The sequence below is a fragment of the Pteropus alecto genome, unplaced genomic scaffold, assembly GCF_000325575.1.
Source record: "Pteropus alecto unplaced genomic scaffold, ASM32557v1 scaffold24, whole genome shotgun sequence".
Taxonomy (NCBI): Eukaryota; Metazoa; Chordata; class Mammalia; order Chiroptera; family Pteropodidae; genus Pteropus; species Pteropus alecto.
This window is the reverse complement of record NW_006439192.1, coordinates 12167621-12184577: the sequence shown is the minus strand read 5'-3', so window position 1 is coordinate 12184577 and position 16957 is coordinate 12167621. Positions and strand designations below refer to the sequence as shown.

Here is a 16957-nt window from a genome sequence, read left to right as displayed (position 1 = left end):
TCCCAAGCCATGAAAGCATGCTGACAGACCTCAGCGAGCACCAAGAGGTAGCTTCTGTCCGAAGCCTCAGCAGCACCAGCAGCCTCCCCGCCCATGTGCCCCACAGTGGGGATGCTGCGACACCGCGGACTAACTCGGTCATTAGCGTCTGCTCCTCCTCCGGCAACTTTGTAAGCAACGATGACTCTTTCTGCAGCCTGCCCTCTCCCAAGGAACTGTCCAGCTTCAGCTTTAGCATGAAAGGCCACGAGAAAAACAAGTCCAAGACGCGCAGCCTGCTGAAGCGCATGGAGAGCTTAAAGCTCAAGAGCTCCCACCACAGCAAGCACAAGGCGCCTTCCAAGCTGGGGCTGATCATCAGTGGGCCCATTCTGCAGGAGGGGGTGGACGAGGAGAAGTTAAAGCAGCTGAACTGCGTGGAGATCTCTGCTCTCAATGGCAACCACATTAACGTCCCCATGGTACGAAAGAGGAGCGTTTCCAACTCCACGCAGACCAGCAGCAGCAGCAGCCAGTCTGAGACCAGCAGCGCCGTCAGCACGCCCAGTCCTGTCACCAGGACCCGGAGCCTCAGCGCCTGCAACAAGCGGGTGGGCATGTACTTAGAGGGCTTTGATCCCTTCAATCAGTCGACATTCAACAACATTGTGGAGCAGAACTTCCGAAACCATGAGAGCTACCCAGAGGACACAGTGTTCTACATCCCAGAAGATCACAAGCCTGGCACTTTCCCTAAGGCCCTCTCCAATGGCAGTTTCTCTCCCTCAGGGAGTAACAGCTCTGTGAACTGGAGGACTGGAAGCTTCCACGGCCCCGGCCACATCAGCCTGAGGAGGGAAAACAGCAGTGACAGCCCCAAGGAACTTAAGAGACGCAATTCCTCCAGCTCCATGAGCAGCCGCCTGAGTATCTATGACAACGTGCCGGGATCCATCCTCTATTCCAGCTCAGGTGACCTGGCTGACCTAGAGAACGAGGACATCTTCCCCGAGCTAGATGACATCCTCTACCACGTGAATGGGATGCAGAGGATAGTCAACCAGTGGTCAGAGAAGTTTTCAGATGAGGGGGACTCTGACTCAGCCCTGGACTCGGTCTCTCCGTGTCCGTCCTCCCCCAAACAGATACACCTGGATGTGGACAATGACCGAGCCACACTCAGTGACCTGGACAGCACAGGCAACTCGCTGAATGAGCCCGAAGAGCCCTCGGACATCCCAGAGAGAAGGGATTCTGGGGTGGGGGCCTCCCTGACCCGGTCCAATAGGTAAGAGCTTTGTTCTCTCTTCAGACTGGGGAGGGACTGCTTCTGCTTGCTGTATAAGGGAAATGGCATTAAGTCTGGCATCTGTAGCCATGTCGGTACCTAAGAAAGAGGCAGGCAAGGAAATCCTAACATCCAGAAAGAGTGGATATTGTTTAATGGGTACAGATTTTCAGTTGGAGAAGATGAAATAAGTTCTGTGGATGGATGATGCTAATGATTGTACAACGGTGTGAAGGTACTTAGCGCCCCTGAACTATATGCTTAAAAATGGTTAAGATGGTAAATTTTATGTTATCTTTGTTTTACTGGGGTCGGGGGAAGTCGAGTCCTCTCGGTCCCTGAGATAGGATGCCAGAGAGCAGCCCACTGCTGTTTCTGTGTCTACCTATGAGAACGCCTTAACTCACTCTTGCCCTTGCTCTTCTCTCGCAGGCACAGGCTCAGATGGCACAGTTTCCAGAGCTCTCATCGGCCGAGCTTAAACTCTGTATCACTGCAGATTAACTGCCAGTCTGTGGCCCAGATGAACCTGCTGCAGAAATACTCACTCCTGAAGTTAACTGCCCTGTTGGAGAAATACACACCTTCTAATAAGCATGGTTTCAGCTGGTAAGAGTTCAGACTGCTCCATAAACTGTAATTGAAAATGTTTTCGTTCCGGTCCTGAGGCTCTTCCAACACCGAGTATATAACAATTCTATCCTTTTACTGTCTTTAGTCTCCCATCTTAATGCAATCAGTCTCTGCTTTCTTAAGGCAGAGTATCATTTGATACTGCTTAAGTCAGTTTAGCTTTAGGGAACTACCTTTGGGGTTGGTTGGTTGAGTTTTCAGCTCTCTGAGTGACAAATCGCCAGTTTATGGGGTGAGAATGCATTACTCTTCCATAGAGTTGTACAGGTGCTCCCTTCCCAGTGGTAGGAACGGCCTACCATAGGTAAATATATGTAGAGTATCAGATCATATTTTGGAAGGAAGGGAGGAAAAATGTTGTTCTGATCAGGGGTCCCCAACCAGTCTATGGCCTGTTAGGAACCCAGCCACACAGCAGGAAGTGAGTGGCAGACAAGTGAGCCAAGCTTCATCTGTATTTGCAGCCGCTCCCCAGCGTTAGCATCACCGCCTCAGCTCCACCTCAGATCATCAGGCATTAGATTCTCGTAGGAGCACCGGTCCCTGGTGCCAAAAAGGTCGGAGATCACTGGTTCAGGTCATACAATGTAATGAGGCCAACTTTGAAATGCTTGATGTACAGTTTTTAGAAATCATTTTTGATGTGACTATAGCATCACTCAAAAATCTACCTGTACTGAAGATTTTAGGTTATGTGTTTTTCCAACAAAGACTCTTAAACAGTGATTAATAAATTTAAGGAATTCTCTAAGATGTTATAGACTAAAATATAGATGAAGATAAAATGTATTGGATGAACTGCCCGTAATTACTTTAGAAAATATGGCCCTTCCTGTGTATAGCTGGTGGGCTGGATGGGTCATGGATGTGACCTAATATGTGCATACCTTTATTTTTCACTGTCAGTGCAAAGCAGAGAAATGACATCCCAGCGCATTTGCAGTGTCAGCTGGCTATCCTGAAACCTTTTCACTACTCTGAGTGTTTATTATTCAATTGCACAACCAGAGCTACTTGAGAGAGTCAGTCAAGTAGCCTAACTGCTCTTTCTCTCTCCGGCTACCCCTCTCCTCAGGATTCATAGTGAGTTTAACTTCAGCATCAAAGTACCTCCTGTTCAAAGGCTGTTATTATGTGAGCCCTGCTAAATACAGAAGTTGTTTGTTCTGAATGACAGAAATAAGTATGGACCGGTTGATCTCCACATGCTTCAGATTCTCAGCGGAGATCGTAATGTGTTCCTTGCACATTCCACTGCTCGGCTTTTCTCCCCCAACAAAGCGAGTATTATGCACATTTATAGCCGTGATACCATATACTTAACTGTATGGAAATACAAATTTGGCTCTGCGTTTTAGTTTTACCTTTCCTAGAGCTATAAACAGTGCCATGTCGTGGCTATTGGTAAGCATTCAGAAGTCAAAGTGGTCTGTCTCCTACCGTGTGGAGAGTCATACTTTCCCGGCTGGCTATTTAAAACTGCATATTTTACATTCTCATTTCTGAGTTGCCCACCCCCTTCCCACCAAACCCTCAAGAATCTGGAAGTCCACAATACTTCTTGAGTCCCGGTCAGTTTTTCCAGTGAGTCAAAACCAAACGTAAAAGCCTTGCATTGTGCGATCCATGGAGTTGGGAGAAATTTTACGCAAAGTTTTTTCCTGTCTGGCCTGGCCCTATTTTGTCCCATTCAGAGTGGTCGTTTGTAGAGCTGAAAATTCTGCTTGACAGCGTTAAATGCATGACACTAATTTCCAGCTTTAGCATGTACTGCTGGGGCTGGACCTGGTTAAGGGAGCCTGGTCTAAGCTCACAGAACCCTCATTGTTCTTTTCCATTTTCCTTTACACACCTAAAGATGTTATATTCTCCGGGGTCATCAGCTAGAGAATTTATTTGACTTCGGGTCATTAGGTTGGCCCCTACTGTTGAGCTGTCGAGTTGGTTTTTCTTATGTTGGACTGACTTCACGTATTTGCTACTTTCTCATCCAGCGTTACCTGATCCTTTTAACCCTAAATACTTTGGATCTCATCAGGAGATTAGAAATTATTCTTGTCTATATTTCAAGATCAACAGGAACTTGTTTTTCAAACTCTGTCACAAAGTTCCTAATTACGTGTTATTTTCTTCTTCTATTCCTTGCTGTGCCACCATTTTTTAAGGAAGCCCATCATCTCCCATCCTCAGAGTTAAGAGCAGAAGGAGAATTCTCAACTGAGGAAGTGTGACTGGACCTTACAGCCCCAACCCTTAGAAGATCTAGAACAGCACTGTCCAGTGGGACTGTTTGGGACGGTGGGAATGTTCTAAATTTGCAATTCAGTATGGTAGTGACTGGCCACAAATGGCTAGTGAGTGCTTGAAATGAGGCTCATACAACTGAGGGAATGATTTTATAATTTTATTTCATTTAAATTTAAATAGCCACCCTGTTAGTACAGACCTAAGGCCCACAGGGTTTACCTGCGGAGATGGACAAAAGTAGACCGACAAATCCCCAACCACTATTTTCTTTAAACAGGGCTGTGCCCAAGTTCATGAAAAGGATCAAGGTTCCAGACTACAAGGACCGGAATGTGTTCGGGGTCCCTCTGACGGTCAATGTTCAGCGCACGGGGCAGCCCCTGCCCCAGAGCATTCAGCAGGCCATGCGCTACCTGCGCAACCATTGTCTGGATCAGGTGAGAGCCACCGCCCACGGGTCCCACTTGATCGTGGGAGCTCAGATGCATGCTTCTTTCGCTATTTCTGTAGTGAAAACGTTGCTTTCGTCTTGACGGTTAGTGTTTTTCTCCTAACAGGTTGGGCTCTTCAGAAAATCGGGTGTTAAATCCCGGATTCAGGCTCTGCGCCAGATGAACGAAAGTGCCATGGATTGTGTCAACTATGAGGGACAATCTGCTTATGATGTGGCAGACATGTTGAAGCAGTATTTTCGAGATCTTCCTGAGCCACTAATGACGAACAAACTCTCAGAAACCTTCCTACAGATCTACCAGTGTAAGTGTTCTTTGATCTTCGCACTGTTGCCGGTGGGGAAGAGGGGGACCGCTGAAACTTGTAGCTTCCTTTGATGCCATTCTTTTGGACCCACGGGATGACCTCTTGCAAACACATGTCATCAGTTTCTTCCTTGCCTCCTTATTTGTGGAACGGGTTTCTGTATACCCGTGAAATAAAGCAAAAATAAATTTCCCTTATCATCATCATTCTCGAATAATTACTGAAGCAATCGTCTATTTTTACCTTCTGATCCCGGAGCTCATTCTTTCATTCGTTTCTAGAACATGGTTATCTAAGAAGCTTAAAAGAGCAGGTACCAAGATCTCCCTCTCTGCCTTTTCCATAGAAATTTCATTGGCTTCACATCTCAGCAGCAGGGCCTGTTGTGTTTAAAATTTCACAGGTGCCTATGTGTTTTATCTTGCTGTAAAATGAATAATCTTTTTCTGTTATTCATCTCAGCTTCTGCCAGAAATACTTGGGAAAACAATACCCATGCCCTTCTCACTTTTAAGTAAAGCTTAAAGCAAACAGTTGTCTAAATTAATGATCAAGATCAGGATTATAGCTTTTACAGCCTTGTGTTTTTCTTGGCTCATTGTGGCATTACAGCAGTGTAATTTGAAAGCAGCTTCTCTTAGTGCTCAAATTGTCCTTAGCTGGCGCATTGGACTTTATGAGAAATGGAGCCGGTCTGGATTATTTCATTATTTGTTTCATCCTTTCAGATTTTATGAAAACATAGGTCACATTTTCCTCACCAAGGTATTTGTTATGTGTTGTAACCATGGAGCTGTTTAATCAGTTTGTCCTATGGAGCTGCATTTGAGTGACTTGATTTTTCCACCACATGCCTTTTTTAAAGAAAGATTTGCCTGGTAAAGGAGACCTGAAGGGTGGGTTTAGCATTTTCTACATGTGTATTAGTTTATGGGTCTAGTTCTCAAGCATGTATTTTTATAATAGCCTCTCAGTAGGCTTTCTAAAACATAAAGAAATTAGTAGCTGAATGTGTCCGCTGTTTAACTTGACTGCATGTTTGAGCAGCTTCCTTTTCCCATTTCGAGAATGACCAAATCACTTAAAATTATGAGAGTCCCCATCGATACTGAATATTTTGTAGTAAAAACTAAAACTCAGTTCTTATCCTCGTATACATATCTTAGATAAGGTTTTTCATTGAAACTGAACAAAAGTATAAGGGTGTAATGTTTTTTAGTAATTGAGAATGGTAAATTAGGGATTTCTCAGATGCACTTAGAAAAGAAAAACGTGTTCTGTAAACTAAAAGAACAGGCCTCATCTGGAGTTGAACTCTGAGGTGGATTTAGGAGTATATTGGCATTGTGGGTGTTTAAAATATTTTAACTCCTCCACAGGCAGGAAATACTTGAGGGCAGTGACGCTGGTGGCAGCCCTAATTTCTTCCATATTAACCCTGAGTACACTTTCTGCAAGTGCTTGTTCAGTACTGGGCTGAGGTCTTTGATGCTGATGTGTTTGCTTTGGGACATTTCCTTGCAATGTACATGGAAAATCACTGAATTGATGGGGAAAATGCTGGTGTTGTGCAGATGTGCCCAAGGACCAGCGCCTTCAGGCGATCAAGGCCGCCATTATGCTTCTGCCTGATGAGAACCGGGAGGTTTTACAGACACTCCTTTATTTCCTGAGCGATGTCACAGCAGCTGTGAAAGAAAACCAGATGACTCCAACCAACCTGGCCGTGTGCTTAGCGCCTTCCCTCTTCCACCTCAACACGCTGAAGAGAGAGAATTCTTCCCCAAGGTACCGGTTAGAGGAGACGTGCCTGTGCAGGGCTCCGTTCTTCAGGCCGAGGCCGCCTCCCATTCCTTTTAGGGTTGTTGGATTCGTACTTGAATCTAGCAAAAGGGAGCTGGACCTCCTTCCTTCACAGCTCACGTGCCTCTCTGCCCTCCTCTCTCCTTTCTTCTCAGCCCTGAAAGTCTAGTCACAACCAAGTTTGGGAAGTGAGATTAGGATTTGGGCTTTGCCATGGGAGGCGTTTACTCCAGTGCTCACCAGTGCCCTCTGTAACGTTGTCATGATACTTTCTGCCAGCAAAGAACACGCATTTACCGACGTAAACAGTTGGATAGGGGGACAGGCGCCCTGCTGCCTTGGCTTCTTCATGGCCAGGAAAGCTGAGCTCCTGGCCTGTGCTGGCGGTTGAAAGGAAGTAGCCTGGTCTAGAAGAACTAAGGATAAAGTTGAGTCTCCAAGTTCGGACCTGGTCTAAGCCAATTGTTTATAAAGTTTCTCCTTAGATGTATACAGGATGGGAGTGGCTGTAGAAGAAGTCGGAGAATCTAGAAAATAGCAAAGGCTGATGTTTGTTCAGCATTTATTTTCTCCCAGGTACAGGATTGTACCCTTGACATTCATTAAATTCTCACTTAATCCTCATAGCAATCATAGAAGATGAAGATACTGTTAGTATCTGTTCTACATAAGAGGGAAATGAGACTGCAGGAAAGGTCAGTTAAGGAACTTGCCCTTCTCTGACAGGAAGAAACAGCAGAGCCAGTTGGAGCTTCTGACTTATGTGACTATCTCATGTAAAGTGGAGTGTGTGAGAAAGGAGTCACTAACTGGACTTCACCCCACATGCCAAATACATCCAGCTAATCCTGTTGACAAATATTTCTTCGTTAGACGCATGAGGCCTAGTTGTGCTAGTTGAAGAAAGCATTGCTTCTGAAAGCCATGCAGAGCTTAAACATCCTTTTAACTAGTTCTAACCATTGAATGGGGCATTCCAGCTTTCATGGGATAGAGAACAGATAAGATTAAGGCAGAACCTTTAGGAAACAATAGATTTCCCCTCACCTTTGGGAGGGCGTCTTGTTTGTTTAAACCGGGAAGAATAGGGACACTATTTACCCCTTTGTCCAATGCCTCCCACCCACGCCTGGCTCTTCCCTGTTCTCTGCCTTTCTTCCTCCCCAACATACAGAGACCTTACAAGCTGCCCTATTTAAATAGGAACCTATTTAATATGACAACTTTAAGTAGCCTAGATTTCATTGAAAACAGTCTCTTTCATGTTTTTTTGTATGTTGTCGATAAAGCTGAGAAATTCTAGTGACCAAAGTAAAGCTCTCTCGAACCCCTTAATGACAGACAGGCTCCCGTGAAATGGTTTTTTCCTCTCCTGTGGGTTTCCTCGACTAACACATTGATTTGCAAATATATAAATATTTGAATCTTTCTCCTCCTTATTTCTTCTGCCTAGGATAATGCAAAGGAAACAAAGTTTGGGCAAACCCGATCAGAGAGATTTGAATGAAAACCTTGCTGCCACTCAGGGGCTAGCCCACATGATTGCGGAGTGCAAGAAGCTTTTCCAGGTGAGGACTTGGGACATTTTGTTATTTGTTAACGATAATGCGAATAGGGATGAAATCTTAGATGCAGTATTTGTTCACATCTTACCAAAAGATCTGTGCTCCAGCTGGAGATTATATGCATAGCCCAAGAATGTCTTATTTATATATATTATAATGTACGAGTTCACTGCAGTTAGTATGTTTAATAAAATTGCCTACCGCCACACACCTTTACTTGACAAAACAAAGGCAACAAATGATCTGAAATGAATTCTGTGTCTGAGAGACGTGCCTTCATCAGCATAAGCCCTGTTTTAGTCACTTAACCTCCTACCGTAGCTTTCCAAGGAAGAGTACCTTACACAGTAAGCTTTGTAGATACCTTTATGAAGATAGTTCGTACCCTCATGCTACCATGTGGGGTGGGAAGGGACACCCCTCCATCTGTTGGAAGCGGAGAGATTGGACTGCCCGCACTGCCTCGAGGCTCCAATCCACTGTTTCTACCCTGACGTTTTTGTGGATGGACTGCAAGAATGAGCCCAGGCAGACTTTCAGTCTCTCGTGTCCCTCACAGGTTCCTGAGGAAATGAGCCGATGTCGGAATTCCTACACCGAGCAAGAGCTGAAGCCCCTCACTCTGGAAGCATTAGGACGCCTTTGTAATGACGAGTCAGCTGACTACCAGCACTTCCTCCAAGACTGCGTGGACAGCCTGTTTAAAGAGGTCAAAGAGAAGTTTAAAGGCTGGGTCAGCTACTCCACGTCTGAGCAGGCCGAGCTGTCCTATAAGAAGGTAAGTCATCTCCCTGTTGTCAGACAGTTGGGTTCCAGTGTCAGGACTTGGGTTCGTCAGCAGTGAGACATTTTGGCCCATACAGCTCTCCATGGGGATCTGTTGCCTATTCCCAGGCTTGCAGAGTGGGACAGCCAGGTGATTCATAGTCCCCAGCTAAGAGTGGAAACCAGCCCAGTGAGAAACACTCATCTAACACTCGTCAGAGGAATCCAGCCACCTAAAGCAATCCTCTGGTTCTGCAGAATCACACTAGAATTCCTGGAATGGTTTGCTAATGGATCAGGCCTTAGGGCATTTTATGACATGCTTAGGTTTTTCCATAATTTGGTCAGAATCCCCTTGCGCTCTCCTGTGTTCTCAACCACTCTGCTTTTGGCCTTTAAATGAGCAGGAAACTCTGCAGGGAGAAATTAATTTGTTAGGACTGAAAGCCCCTCCAGGGCAGATGCATGTTGTATGGCTTAGCAGGACAGATCCATAGGAGGTATCTGTTGATACTGTCCCAACAACTTTGAAAAGAAATAAACGAGAGCAGTCTGGATGGCCATACGGGCTTTGGGGTGCAAATAAACAATCTTACTTTATGGCACAGACCCTCATGTGGGTCCCAGGAAAACAGATGGAACAGGTTTGACCTGAAGTGCCACTAGCAGTTCTGTTTACTTCCTGGACTGCCCTTGAATATACTCAAAGATGATGGCCTAATAAAGCCACAGATAATCACTAGCCTCTATACATATGACCGTGCACCCAGCCAGAAATTCATCTTGAGAGTCTGTGTGTAAGTTGTCTTAGCGCTGAAAGCATGCCCTTTTTTCAGATGAGCGAAGGGCCCCCACTAAGGCTTTGGAGGTCCACCATCGAAGTCCCTGCCATGCCTGAGGACATCTTAAAGCGCCTGCTGAAAGAGCAGCACCTTTGGGACGTAGACCTGTTGGATTCGAAAGTGATTGAAATCCTGGACAGTCAAACTGAAATTTACCAGTATGTCCAAAACAGTATGGCACCCCATCCCGCTCGGGACTACGTTGTTTTGAGGTGAGAACTTCCAAAGTGATTATTGTGGTAAGGATGAGCCTCTATGCCACTGAATGTTATAAGATGGTAAAATTATTTAAAATAGAACATATGCTTCCAGAAAAGTGTTGAACTCTTCCAAATATGGAAAATATGTCGGCATTTATTCCAAGAGTTCAAAATGGTTTGAACTCTTTTGGAATTGAGCTCAGAAAGAGAGGCACATTCTATTGAGTATTCTCATCAGTAGCAGATTCTTGCCCCTTTTAGGATAATTTTTTTCTATAGAAATAGCTAGTGAATGCCTAAGCCAGGAAGTAACATTTGGTTTCCAAGTGAGCTGTGGTTAAAGCTGATTTATATGTAATTCATAATTCTCTGGAGACGTTATTGAAAGAGGAATTTCAAAAATCTTTGATGAAATGTCACATCATTCATCCTGAACTTTTCCAACAGAGCAACACTCATTTGGATGTTCATGTTCTAATACATTTGTGAAATATAAAAATGGTTTTCTGTCACACTTCAGATTGGTTTCCTTTCAAAGAACTGACTGTGTGAGCACATACACCCACTCTCGAAGTGGCTATGTACAGAGTCATTCATTCAGGAGCCCTTGCACAATTGTTCAGAGGCTATCGTCTACCCAGGGCTGGGTCATACAGCATGGCCACCGATCCTGTCCCTCAGCTCTCTCCTCTAAGCGTGAGGCTTGTTTTAAACTTGGCTTCCAAGAAATTTCATTTTTTTCCCCTCTGGTTTTGTCTCTGTAGGACATGGAGGACTAACTTACCCAAGGGGGCATGTGCCCTTTTACTTACCTCGGTGGACCATGACCGGGCACCTGTGGTGGGGGTGAGGGTCAATGTGCTCCTGTCCAGGTATCTGATCGAACCCTGCGGGTCAGGGAAATCCAAACTCACCTACCTGTGCAGAGCTGATGTAAGGTACGTTCTGAGTCTGCTTTTTGGCATGGTGAAGGTCATGAAGAAGATTGAGACTTTTTTATGTAATGCAAAAAATGGCTTAAATGAATGCATTGTTGTGTCTTGGTACTCAGTGAAGAATGGTGCTTATTAAGTAACACATTTCTGGGTCTTTTGGCTACCGCCGTCTAATTTTGATCCTTTAGAAAATGTGCCACTAAAGCAATTTGCATGTGGTGGTTCTGCCGTGAATTTAAAGCTACAAGAAATGAGAGTTTGAACTAGCAAACAGATGTTTCTCACTTTATGTATTCAAAGATGTTTGAATAATGTGACATGCCCTTTTAGTAATTAATCTGTGTGCCATAGATCAGTATGTATTCATATCGGAAAGTTAGTGAGATGCAGCAATACAGACAAAAAAAAGAACCTTTGAAAACTTTCTCAAGTGGCTCTCATATTAAATAACTTCTCATTGACATCTTTACATCTGAGTACTTCTCCAAGTATCTGTGTGCTCTGTTTTTGTTATATATGCCAAAGCTTTCTCTGAACAGTTTCACTCAGCATTTGTACTCAATATGTTATTTCTTGAGAAACTTCTAATTCCAAGCGTGTAATAGAAGTGCCAGAAGACTACCTTGAGTAAACTTTACTTACCCATTTTGCTGAATAAGAAATGGAAGTGTACGCGAAATTCCCGTCAGCTTATTTCAGGCCCTTTCAACTTGAATAATTTATCTGCTTTTCCTTTCTGTTCCAGGGGCCACATGCCAGAGTGGTACACAAAATCTTTTGGACATTTGTGTGCAGCTGAAGTCGTAAAGATCCGAGACTCTTTCTGTAATCAGAACACTGAAACCAAAGACACCAAATCTAGGTGATTACTGAAGCAGAGCAAGTGTGTCCACCATCTGGGCATTTGTTTCTAGAACCCTTGCCAGTCCTTAGAAGAACGGGTTCTGGGTCTGATCCTGAAACAAAACTATAGATTGGAATGTAGGAATTAACTGTAGCGATTTGAAACATTTTTAAAGCTGCTTCCTGTTTGTTTAAGGTCTATGTTATAGGCCTTGACTGGAATATGTAAGACTGTGCAAAAAATATATATATATATTCTTACACGAATTGCTTCTGAGAAGCAAAACTCTATAATTACATTACGGAAGATGATGAAGATACTTCATTCTCTTGTGATACTGGTGTATGTGTACCTATGTCATTTTATATGCAGCGTGTTGAGGGACTGGTGTATCCACTGGAATAGTTGGTACTCTTTGACATGTTTTCTCACTGAGATGAGCAAAGAAAGGTTTGCACAGAGAAGTGTGTGTATGTGTGTTTGTTGCTGGTCGAATGGCATAGCTGTATAAGTCGGGATGCAGTGTCTGGCACACTGAGATGCCTCCAAGAAGGATATTGATGCATCGGGTTCAGTTTAACCTGGAATATCTGACTGCCCATGGATCCATCCAGAAAGGGAACCTACTCGTTTTGAGGGGTTGGATAACCCGCCCGTGCCCATTTTTTTTTCTAAGTTACTAAACAGACTCTTCCATCAACCTCTTCTTTACCTTTAAAGTGATTGTAGTAAATTTACTCCAATATCTCATTTCAGACACAGTTTATCTCACTGCAAATATTGATGTCATTTTTAAACAGGATATATTAATTAAGGAATGAAAATTCCTCCTTACTAGTTCCAAAACACAGTTAAGATTTAGTTTTTTTCTAAAGCTGAGATGTAAAAACTGAACACTCTAACATTTACTTGTGAATCAAGCATCAAAACAGTTTACCTGTCTGAATTCTTTGCATTTTTATGTTTATAACAGAAACTCTTTAAGACACACTATGTATGGGAGCATAGGAAACTGTTTCCTAAGGAAATCCCTGTAAATCTAACCCAACCACAAAAGTTGTTTGTTGTTGTTTTTATTAATGGCATTTCTGAAAGCTGAACATGTTTAATTGCATTTGCCCTTAACAGCAAATAGGTTTTCTGGTTTAATGACTTTTTTTTTTTTTTTTTTTTTTTTTTTGCTTTTTATGACTTTTGTTCTTCCTACATTTTCTTTTTTCTTTTCCTTTGTAATGATGCCCTTGGAATATATTTTAGTGGTAATAACAAATAGTTATCATAGTAAAAAACAAAAACACCGGCACATTTTTCAGAAGGGTGGTCTTTGTACAGGTTTCACTGTAATGGTAAAGATTGACTTGAGAGACAGTGTTAGTGAATTTCTTTAGTGTGGATCAAAGTGAATACTGTATGAATGAGACTTGTAAGAAGGATTTTTATTTTGTTATAATTTAGTTACCATTGTCAGTGTTATTTCAAAGGTTCTTTGAAGAATTTGTGGGGGACAGATTAGAGTGTTAAAATTTGAGTATTTTGGATATCAGTGTTCTTCATGAAGATATACTTGTATATTCAATTTTAATGGCTTTCAGATTTGTGAGATTGTATATTGTATATACCATTCTATTAAGATACATGTACACATGTCCACTGTGCTTTCAAACATAGATGAAGCATGATAAAGATTATTATTTAAAATATACTTGTATTTATACCTCAGATATTCTTTTGGGTTTTGTACCTCAAGGCTTTTTTTTTTTCCTAATGTAAATATGCTTTACATGAATACAGTCTAAGTGAAAAAAATAAATAAAAGAAGAGGTTTATAACTTGCTCTATATCTGTACAGAATATAATCAATAAGTGCACTATTAAATGTTTAAAGTAAGGGAAAAGTCTGGCCTGCTCTCTCTCCTTTGTACTGCATCTCACTCCCACCCTGAAAACCACAGATTGCAAGGCATATCATTCTAACATCAACTAACGTGAAAACATAATGTTGCTGAAGGAAAAATCGTCTGCAAATCATTCCAAGGCCAAACTGCAGCTGAGCCACTTACTAACAAACAGGAAATCCTGGTGAAGGTTCGGGAAGCCTGGAGATGCTCTCCAAACAAAAGTCGTTAGGAAACGATGCTGAGAAAGTTACAAGAATAAGCAACAGCTACAGAAGGATGCTCATAAGCAAAGCCAAGGTCACAGATTCACTCCACGAAAGGTCTCTTTCCCACTGTTTGGCTTTCCTGTTGAAAGGATTCCTTACATATTTGACAAGAGGAGAATTCAAAGGATGTGAACATTTGTAAGAACTCTGCTTATGTCACCTAGAGTAACATTGCCACAACTTACTAATTGTGACTAGTGGCCTAGATTGTAAGCTCTTCGAGGGCAGGGCTCTTCTCCTGCACATCTTTATAACCCCCTACAGCAGCTTTCAGTGTTTTGTATGTAGGCACCTAATAAATTTATTATTTGCTAAATGAGATTGATTGAAATAGCGTCTGTTATTTGAAAAGGAAGGGAATCTAGGATGTCAGCTGTCTTAAGCCCTCACTTTGGCTCATCACTGCCCATTTTGAGATTGAAAGGCTGGAAATCGTTAAACGATACGGAATCTTAAAGTTTAATCTGACAGAGATGCACAGACACACTATATACATGCTACGAATACTGATTCGAAATTAGAGAGTTCTTTGTGATGGAATTTTAACCCATCTTACTCTCAGACACAATGTAATATTGATCTCAGAAGAGGTCTGATTTCTGACAAATATTCTGGACATAGAAAAGGGGTAAAACGCAACTTCATTATAATTTTTAAAAAGACATAGCCCAGAACGAAGGCTTTTTTATTTGCCTTTGCCTTCACACCTGATTTTCTCAGAGCTGAAATACCTAATACTTCAGTTTAAACAGTTCTGAAGTCATGAGTTACTAAGAGGCTTCATGAGGTTGCCAGGATGAAGAATGTGCTCTCACAGGCACCCAGATAGATTTATGTTTTTTTGTCACACCACCAATTTGCTTATTCAAATCCTTCAGTCAGTTATTCAACACATACTGTTTACCTCACACTGCTTAGTGCTGAAGATACTGCTGTAAGCAGGACTGACATCATCCTGCCTTCACAGAGTTAAAATCTGCACTCACAGATACTGAAAGAGAATGATGCCATGTAATGAACATTAGGACAAATCTTAACAAAACTAGAGGTAGCTAAGATCTTAACAAAATTCAAGGTAATTGTTATACTCAAAGCATTCTTCTTACCAATTTGTAGGTGGAATTACTTGGCAAATTCTAACAACACTAAATGGTTCTTTAAGAAATTTTCTTTTCACAGTAGATATTTCAAATGAGATTTTTGAAAAGTAAAAACTAAAGAAAAACTAAGGAAGCTAATCCAGTGATATTGGTGCTTTCCGATATCACTAGTTAGGTGTGTTTATGTGTATGCATGTCCACAGGAGGACAGAGGCGATAGAGGTGTGTGGGATTTTATAGCTACATTCACTTTTGTCCACTTTCGACATCCTTATTTAAGCCTCACACGTATCCCATGAAGTATGGATAGCCTCATTGTACGGTGAGGCTATGCCTTAGAGAAGTAGTGGCAATTAAGACACCCAGAGCCAGAAGAAGGAGCTAAGTCTCCCAGTCAGGTCCACTGCCTCAGGTCATCTGCCATTTGCTTTTTTTTTCCCTAGCTGAGTGGCAGATTTCTCATAGAGCCAATCCACATGGCCTCAGCATCAGAATAAAGCAGAACCCTAGAAAAATTAAGATCCATAGCAAAATAATCATATTAGTCTCAAATTAAGTCATTCTGTCACCCCATTACTGAGATGCTTAAGGCAAAATTAAGTAGAGAAATACGAGGCTAGCACTTTTGAGTATCCAAAGAAAACCAAAACAATTCGTAAAGATCTATGCACCCCTATGTTCATGGCAGCACAATTTACAATAGCCAGGATACAGAAGCAACCTAAATGCTCATCAACAGAAAATTGGATAAAGAAGTTATGGTTCATATATACAATGGAATACTACTCAGCCATTAAAAAAGAAATCCTACCATTAACAATGACATGGACTTAAAGGTTATTATGCTGAGTGAAATAAATCAAAGATAAATACCATACGATTTCACTTATATGAGGAATCTAGGGAACAAAAAGAACAAACTAATCAAAAACAGACTCAAATACAGAGGATAATCTGGTGATGGGCAGAGGGGAGGGAGATGGGGGGACTTGAAGAAAGTGGAGAAGGGTTAAAGAAATACAAATTAGTTGATAGTGGTCATGGGGGATGGAGAGCACAACATATGGAATGTAGTCACCAGTAATGTAATGGCTAGGTGTCAAGCCAGAGGGAACAGAGAGTAAACCATGGGATTGTTTCATTAACTATATAAATTAACCAATGTACTATATACTTGAAACTAATAATAAAATATAAAAGAGAAATATGAGGCCAAAGTTTTGTTTCAGGTTAATGGCTGAGAGAATTTATAGTTCTGTTAGCAAACTGACTATATGGTTTGAAATGTACAGACTGCACTTAAGCCTCCTTGTGAAACATAGGACATGATTCTCCCTATTTGCAGCAACAATTAGGTGGTCTGATCGCAACCTATCCAACCTTGCAATCTTGCATTGCTCCCTGGGTACAAGAGGAACAATTACAGTCATTAGCCCCTTAGTGATATGTTGAGAAATGCATCTTTAGGCGATTTTCTCATGCAAACATGACAGCGTGCACATACTCAAACCTAAAGGCTATAGCCTGCTACTGTACTTGTACTGTTTATACCACTGGCAGTGCAACAGGCTTGTGGTATCACCACAAACACCTGAAGAATGGTAGCGTGAGCCTGACAATTGACTTTTCTTTTTGTAGTGCAAGTGCCTGACTTAAGCTTTGATTGCAGAGGCATGCACTTCAAGGAAGGCTATCTGGAATGAGCACATTGGCAGCCACAGGACTAGATAAAGAGCCAGGCTGCCTCCCCCTACCCAGCCTCCTTTGTCGTGGAGATCTTGGCTTTGATAACTGACCATATGGGCTACTTGTTTTTTAACTCTTCCGCATGCT

General features: G+C 42.4%; 1 protein-coding gene across 1 annotated transcript in view; it reads left to right on the top strand.

Annotated features, from left to right (window-relative positions):
* DLC1 (DLC1 Rho GTPase activating protein) overlaps positions 1-14345 on the top strand; it is a 343953-nt gene extending 329608 nt beyond the window's left edge. The window contains exons 10-19 of the mRNA XM_006916352.3: positions 1-1267; positions 1700-1876; positions 4425-4584; positions 4705-4903; positions 6481-6694; positions 8163-8277; positions 8834-9052; positions 9876-10093; positions 10846-11019; positions 11762-14345. The exon at positions 1-1267 is cut by the window's left edge and continues 26 nt beyond it. Of these exons, the coding sequence (XP_006916414.1) occupies positions 1-1267; positions 1700-1876; positions 4425-4584; positions 4705-4903; positions 6481-6694; positions 8163-8277; positions 8834-9052; positions 9876-10093; positions 10846-11019; positions 11762-11882 (2864 nt within the window). The 3' untranslated portion in view covers positions 11883-14345. The remainder of the gene's footprint in view (positions 1268-1699; positions 1877-4424; positions 4585-4704; positions 4904-6480; positions 6695-8162; positions 8278-8833; positions 9053-9875; positions 10094-10845; positions 11020-11761) is intronic.
* Positions 14346-16957: the final 2612 nt, after the last annotated feature.